This window comes from Salvelinus sp. IW2-2015, linkage group LG3 (genome assembly GCF_002910315.2).
Source record: "Salvelinus sp. IW2-2015 linkage group LG3, ASM291031v2, whole genome shotgun sequence".
Lineage (NCBI taxonomy): Eukaryota > Metazoa > Chordata > Actinopteri > Salmoniformes > Salmonidae > Salvelinus > Salvelinus sp. IW2-2015.
The window spans coordinates 6753283-6761288 of NC_036840.1; the positions used below are offsets into that span (position 1 = coordinate 6753283).

General features: G+C 47.2%; 1 protein-coding gene across 1 annotated transcript in view; it reads left to right on the top strand.

Annotated features, from left to right (window-relative positions):
- mcm10 (minichromosome maintenance 10 replication initiation factor) overlaps positions 1-8006 on the top strand; it is a 16242-nt gene that overhangs the window by 3642 nt on the left and 4594 nt on the right. Inside the window, 8 exon segments of the mRNA XM_070436515.1 lie at positions 6097-6118; positions 6121-6168; positions 6171-6223; positions 6225-6263; positions 6521-6580; positions 6582-6618; positions 6621-6637; positions 7175-7371. Of these exon segments, the coding sequence (XP_070292616.1) occupies positions 6097-6118; positions 6121-6168; positions 6171-6223; positions 6225-6263; positions 6521-6580; positions 6582-6618; positions 6621-6637; positions 7175-7371 (473 nt within the window).

Sequence of the window (8006 nt, forward strand, 5' to 3'; positions counted from 1 at the left end):
TAAAATATCGATGGTTTTTGTTCCCCAAGGCACTTAGTATCACTTTTGCCTTTATGGCAAAGGTGCGTCCATCATTGCTGGAAAAGCATTGTTCGTCACCAAAACTGTTCCTGGATGGTTGGGCAGAGTTGCTCTCGCCCGAGGATGTGTTTAGGTTACCATTCTCTTATTCATGGCTGTGTTCTTAGGAAAAATTGTGAAGTGAGCCCACTCCCTTGCTGGAGAAGCAAAAACCCACACATGAATGGGTCTCAGGATGCATTTACTGTTGTCATGACACAGGACTGATGCTAGCGCTCACTTGTCTTCTCCGGATAAGCTTTTTTCCAGATGCACCAACCACAATCGTCAAGGGGGATTACCGCCAGTCCTCACGCAGTCCCAATTGCTGGCAGAATATCCAGTTCTGCCTATGTTTCTTTCCTGGAGAGAGAAGGTGTTTCTCTCTTTGCGCCATTCTTGATACCAGGCCTTCCTCCAAAAGTCTCTTGCCTTCACTGTGAGTTGCAGTGATGCAGCTCAACACCTGCCTGCTCCATTCCTGAGGAAAGCTCTGTACCTGGTTCGGTGCGCGCAAACTCGCAGTCTTGAATCAAAACTTTAGGAGACGGTTCCTGGCGCTTGCTGGACCTTTCTTGGGCGCCCTTTGAAGCCGCCTTCACAACAAATTGAAAACGCTCTTCTTGAAGTTTCTTGAGATCTGATAAGATGGTTGATTTAGGGTGGAATCTTTACCTAAGCCAAGGTAGGGCCGCAGGTGCAGGTAGAAATGCAGCAAATCCTTTGCCTCTGAACCCCTTTTTTGTGCAACAGCAATGATGACGGCACGTGTTTCCTTGCAAAGGTCATCATGAGTTGACAGAGAGAACAATGATATCTTCAAAGCACCACCGCCTTTTGAAGCTTTCCAGTCTGTAATTCTTACTCCTAATCAGCATGACAGAATGATCTCCAGCCTTGTCCCTCGTTCAACACTTCCACCTGTGTTAACGAGAGAATCACTGACATGTTGCAGCTGTCCTTTTGGTGCAGGGCTTGAAAATGCAGTGGAAATGTTTTGGGGGGGATTCAGTTTCATTTGCATGGCAAAAAGAGGACTTTTGCAATTAATCAATTCATGCTGATCACTCTCATTAAACATTCTGAAGTATATGCAAATTGCCAATCATACAAACTGAGCAACAGACTTTTTGAAAAATTAATATTGTCATTCTTTCAAAAAACTTTTGGCCACGACTTATATAAGGGTTAATATCGTTACCATACCCACTGTGTGTCTGATAGGGGGTGATGCCAGGGCTGGCAGCAGCCAGCGGGCCAATATACCGGAAGCACGTCTGCCCCAGTGTCAACGAGATCCTACCAGACCTGGACAGCCTTGCAATTTCACATCATTGGACTGCATTCATCTGAGTCTTCATCATCGTCATCATCCCATTTAGTGGCAGCGAGCTAGTACCAGGGATATGCTCGCTCTATGTGAGCGTACTCTCTAGTAGAGTGCAGATGCTGTCAGAAGTGTATGTCTTGTCGTCGGTGCGTGATCATCTCATGGCGGTTAGCTGTTGGCTAGTGCGGTGTGGTTCAGAGTGTCCTCGTAGGTGTTATAGAGACAATTCTGATCGACTCTAGTATGAATACTATCAAGTTAATGGGTATTCTTACAGTGCACCTAGGACACTATCTTTTGTTTGTGTGCTAGAGGGGCGAAAAAACATCCTGTAAAATGTGATCACGTTTAATATACTGTTAGGTGATTAAATGGAGAACTGGAATTTGTATTTGAAGTTTGGTAGACTTGTATTTTTCTTCAGATGAGCAGTGCTGTGCTTCGCACGAGTTTAGATGATGTTCAGCTCTTTTAAGCGAGAGACAACAATTTGGGCTTAGTTTAACATGTTCATTGATAGTGAGTTGTTCGTGGTCCCTTCAATGTAATCAGATGCTCCTGGTGTTAATCGGTGTTTCGATCAGGATGATATGTTGCATTGAAGGCGTAGATTTATTGAGGGAGTTTGTCACATGCCAATGAAGACATTCTTCTTGTCTGGAATAATTCCATACTAAGAGTTGGGAAGGGCGGCAGGGATCCGCGAGAGACGTTCTCGGTTTCTTTGTGATGAAATGTCTAATTGTCTAGCATGACTACGGTATGTTGTGAGCGTTCACAGTGGCTGTCGTCCGTTATCGTTATGGTGACATTGCGTTTCTAGGGTGCATATCTGTGTAGGGTAGACACCCATGAGTGGTAGCGCTCTATGAAGATGCGTCATATGAGCGTGTGTGCGACGTCGGAGCGTCAGGAGTGTGGTCGTAGCTCGGTAATTAGCTGAGACCTCTGACTAGTGGCTGGAGTGCCATGATCGTATATTTTATACAGGTTCCGTCAGGGATATCGTCGTGATCTGGTGTCTGAGCAATGAATATGTGAACCGATGAGTATAGGGTGCGTCTAAGAATAGAAGGTGTGGCTCGGCTTGGTGAGGCTATCGTACGAGGTCAGTGCCTGTGTGTGCTGGTCTATGGGCGTCTTGTGTTTCGACGAAGCCCAGTCTCAGATGGGGGCGCACGTATTTATACGGGCGTGCAGATTCGCGCATCCCTGTATAAGATAGATCTGAACAGATTGCACGCAAGGTAGATCGGCCAGGCGCCCTACCTAGGGATGATAGACCAGAATCGGCTTTATGATCTCAGTGATGGTGATAAGGCGATGACTAGCGTGCGCAGATGCAACGACAACTGGAGCAGTCTGTAGGCGTCAGATCTGCTTAATTCAAAGGACCAATCATGGACCACTTACATGCAGTTGTGTCTGCTTTGCGTGATGTATTGTCTCTGTACCTTCTTACCTTTGATGCTGTTTGTCACGGTGTCCAATAATGTTTATACCATTTTGTGTTGCTACCATGGTTGTGGTTGCTGCCACTGCGATGTCTTAAGTCTCTCTTCATCGGTTGTGTTGTCTCGTCGTGATGGTTGTTTTGTCATTTAAAAAAATATATAATGCCGTTCATTGTAAATTAAGAATTTGTTCTTTTTAAACTGATTTGACTAGTTAAATATCTTCAGTATGTTTGTTCCGTCCCAGTGCATCCGGGATCTTTAGGACTCACCTAATTAACCTCTTAAAACTTTTATCGTTTAACCATTTCAAATTCAATATTGTCTTGAGCCCGGATCCCGGACTTAGCACAAAACCATGTTTGTGACGCATTCCACCAAACTTTGTGTATATATTAGCACAGCGGCTGTTTGCCTAGTATTTAAATGAGCCATGCCTACTTTAGAGAAACCATTGAATAAAATGAAAATAAAACGTATCAAATAATGTGTTATAATTTCTAATTTCATGTCACACTAAGTATACATTTTTCGAGGATTGCTTGGCGATATCGCGAGTATTTGCTGCGGCGGTAAACCTGTCTCCTACCTCCTTTGTGCGTATAGGTGTGATAGTTGAGAGATCCTCGTATGGGCGTATGCCTACAAAATATCTGTGGTGGTCAGCAGGTGGTGCACATCAAGGGTGCGTCCTGCGAGATAGGTCTGACGTCGCAGCCGTACCGTCAAAGTGTGCTGCGATTTCTTTGTGTAAGGGGGCAGTGCGCTGAGCGGTGCGTCCAGTGCGGTTTGGCGCACGAGATTTCACGCTACGCGGTTTCGCCTGCTAGTGAGTTAGTTAAGTGGTTGAAGCAAGCACTGAATTAGATAGGCTGACGCGCAGCTTACGAGATAGTTAGAGCGTGCCAGAGCCATCAGGCGAATCTAAAGTGAAGCTCAATCATGAGCCAAGTATGTTGGCTGACCGACAGTGAAAGAATTCCGTCGGCGTTTCGTTGGCGTCCAGGTCGGGTACACAAAAAAAAGTATACAAGTCGACAAAACGTAAGTTGGACCGAAGTGACCTTCATTACCTCAAAGTGCATTGTTGCCTGGCGGTTGTGATACACACTTGTCACTTGCTATGCTACGTTGACGTTGCTACCCCGGATTTCGCACTGCCCTGGATGTTGGAAGAGTCATATTCATCATTTGTTTTTCTAGCTTGGCTGTACGCTTTGTTTTGCGAGTATAGCAGTTGGGAAATATATGGGCTTTGACAAACAAAACTATAACTATGTGTGTGTGTCAGGTGATGATGACCTGGACCTTCTACAGCTGCTGGCTGAGTACGAGGCTGGAGAGGAGCAGCAGGCTAGCCAGGAAGCGGAGGACAACCTAGATGACCTGTTTGACAACGATGATGATGATGAAGAGTACAGGGAGGGACTTGGAGAGGGATGGAAGAGGATGGAAGCCGTTGCCTCTTTGGAGATGTGGATGGCATTGAAGAGACGGAAGAAGTTTGAAACACAGCCGTCTGTAGGGGAGGCTCCGGACAACCTCAATAAATCTCAAGAAGGATTTACCAAGGTTTCCACAAGGAGTTCAGTACTCAAAAAGGATTATCGATAGCGCTGTAGCTGTAGCATTAACGCCTATAGTATTGTATAGAGTAAATGTTTCTAAAATGCAGATACCTACTCTTAAAGTATGTCAGCTTCACACACGGTCTCCTTTTGCTTTTTAACTCATGGCAGCTTTACTGGGTTCTAATCTTATTTGGGTGTGTTTCTGTGTGTTCCTCAGAGGAGCTGAGGGTATTATGCAGGAGCAAATGCAGAGGCAGCAGCAGCTAGAGGCCTCCCAGAAGAGCTCTACAGCCACCTCTACCACAAACAGCATCCCAGGAAAAAGGCACCTTCTAAAGCGAACACTCCCTCACAGGGTCCCCCCAAACAGAGCTCCTCCAAGCCAGTTCGTCCCACACAGAAGACCAAGCCCCCAAGCCCAGGTATTACTTTCATATGTTTGTTTGGTGTTTCCATTTTGTTTTCAGAGTGTATTCTCATCAAAGTCAAGGCTGACCTTACAGGAACACAGTGGGACTTACCATGTCATGTAAGGAGCATCTGTGTAAAGTGAATGGGCGACGGTGGTGCTGTGGATGTGTGTTTTTAAAGGAATCTCTTCATCTGTTGTTTTTTGACAGTAGGAACGCCTCGTCTGCCCCAGACCGAGGAGCCGGCACCAAGCTACAGGAGTCCTCCGACTTCACCGCTCAGCTCAAAACGCTGACCTGTTCAAACGCAAAGGTCAAAGGACGCTCACCAGTCCAGCCCAGCGCTACAGCAGCCGCTACAGACACCAGAGGTCACTGGTGGAGATTAAGACTCACAGCTCCTTCCAGCCAATAGCAAGCAGTAGTAGGACCAACAATACTGTACGTTCATCAGCTACCTTCCCAGTCCAACGCTGCTGCAGCCCTGTCCGCCGTACGACAGGCCAACCCCCTTCCATCTCTCCCTAAAGACGACGCCATCGAGAAGTACTCTGGACTGAGGTCAGAGCACACACACCACACACCTCTCTCGCACACCACTCATCTACCTATAACACACACAAACACTCCAAGTTTTCTTATGCCAAGCTCGATCTGGATTCTGATTGTTTCGTTGGTTTCAGGCGACCACGCGTGTCCTCCACAGAGATGGATCGGTATAAGATGGCCGACCGCAAACTGAGTCCGGCTCTCCCAGTTGCCTGAGCGCCTGGCCCGGGAGAAACTGGAGGACTGCGGCTGAGGTCACCTTTCGCTGTTGCTGGTCACAAAGCCACACCACAGAGCAACAGCAGTGTAAGACCAGAATTACCCCTCTATATCACAGGAGGTGGTTGGGACCTTAATTGGGGAGACGGGCTCGTGGTAATTGGATTGGACGGAGTAAGGTGAATGGTATCAAATACATCAAACATATAGATTCCATGTGTTTGATACCATTCCATTTGCTCCATTGGCCATTATTATGAGCCTCAGCAGCCTCCACTGCTCTATACTGTATACCAACATGCAACTTCAACATCTACAGTAGGTCACTGATCATGTGGTTTTATTGACATGGACACTCAGGACTCCAGAGAAGTATGAAGGTTGACCAATGTTCAATAAAATAAAGCCATTGACTTGATAAGGACGTGTGGGTCAACCTGTATTCATTTTCAGATGGTCAGAGATGGCAGCGCAAAGACTTGTCTCCCTCCCTCCGCTCACAGGTTAAGACGTTCAGCATCTGGAAGCGTCTGACCTCCATGACCTGGAAGTGTACGTGTCTCTCTTCCTGTTTGGGAGGTGCATAAGGAGCACTGGAAGACTGAGCCAGGCACCGTCATGGGCATCCTCAAACCCCAACCCCATGAAGGCCAAAGACGGATATGACGGGGTGAGGATGTGTGTGTCCTGTGTTAATTTCTCTTTAGTGTGTGTGTGTGTGTGTCTGGTTTACTTCTCTAGTATGTGTGTGTGTGTCTGTGTTTACTTTCTCTGTAGGTGTGTGTGTGTGTCTGTGTTACTTTCTATTGTTGGTGTGTGTGTGTCTGTGTTTTACGTTCTCGGTAGTATGTGTGTGTGTGTCTGTTTACTTTCTCTGTAGTGTGTGTATGTGTGTGTGTTCTCACCATCACTCTATCTTTCCCCCAGTGTCTCTGTCGGTGGGACCACCATCAGAAGGTGTTGTTGATGGGGGAGGCTCAGGACTATTGGCACCTGTAAGGCAGCCAAGAAGAACGGAGACCCCTGCTCCAGATTGTCAACCTGGTGGGTTTGCCTTTGCATCCAGAAACACACACAACCTGAACGCCTCAACAGCTCCTCCATCCACTCTCTGACCACACTGACCCTCAGAAACCGACCTAAAGGCTGATCGGTGTCATTCATATTTTACTGTGTCAGTCATATACCACCGCCAAATTAGAGAGGGACATTTTGAGAACTTGTGAGAGTGACATCGTGAAAGCGTTTCTCTGCAGTAGGAGGGTGTAGAACTGTTGTCCTGCTGCTATCTCTCTCTCTGCAGTAGGAGGGTGTAGGACTGTTGTCATGTGCCATCTCTCCTCTGCAGTAGGAGGGTGTAGGAACTGTTGTCATGTGCTATCTCTCTCTCTCTGCAGTAGGAGAGTGTAGGACTGTTGTCATTGCTAATCTCTCTGTCTGCAGTAGGAGGGTGGGTGTAGGACTGTTGTCATGTGCTATCTCTCTGCAGTAGGCGGGTGTAGGACTGTTGTCATGTGCTATCTCTCTCTCTGCAGTAGGAGGGTGTAGGACTGTTGTCATGTGCTATCTCTCTCTCTGCAGTATGAGTGCCAGTACTGCCAGTACCACGTCAAGGCCCAGTATAAGAAGATGAGTGCCCAGCGKGCCGAGCTGCAGTCGTCTTTCTCGGGGAAGGCCACGGGGAAGGTCAAGGGGAAGGGCAACAGCCTGAAGGAACGACTGTGTCAGACCGGCTTCCACTACGGAGGCATGTCCTCACCAGCCTGCGCTGCCGCACTGTGAGTGTGTGTGTGTCACAGTGAATATTGTGGGCGTGTGTGTTGGTTGGTCAGTGTGTGTATCTATTTAAACGTCAGTCGTCTCTAAGCAGTGTTTTCCATTAGCGCCGGTAATTAGCCGGTTACAGACTCATTTTAAATTGGATACTTTTCATTTAAACGTTTCAATTCGCTAGTCCATCGAGTCCTCTCCCGCTAGAATGAACGATCTGCATCTTCTCGAGCTCTATTGATAGGATAGGCGCCTGTCAGTCACAAAGCGAGCAATGACAGAGAAACGCAGTCTGCTGCCTGTCCCGCCTCCCGGTATAATTAGTGCGCGCTGTGGTTGGTTGCAGTCAGATTTCTTTACACGGAGGAGGGAGAGAGCGTGATGGCCACATTCATTTATTTTCTTTTGCGTGTTTCACATAGCCAGCCACGCGGAGTCATGACCCAAAGGCTATTTACTGTGCTTTGATTGACAACTAAACAGCAAGTGTTGACTRGTTTWTAAAAGGTGTCGAACTGACTTGAATTAAGTCTCCTACATCCCTTTKCCATTCATAAATCCTGCAGCGTGGTTATATGTCCGTGGTGTCGCATCAGACAAGTAAAGCGAAGGATTTCCTAGGTTTCCTTTGCCAGGATGTCGG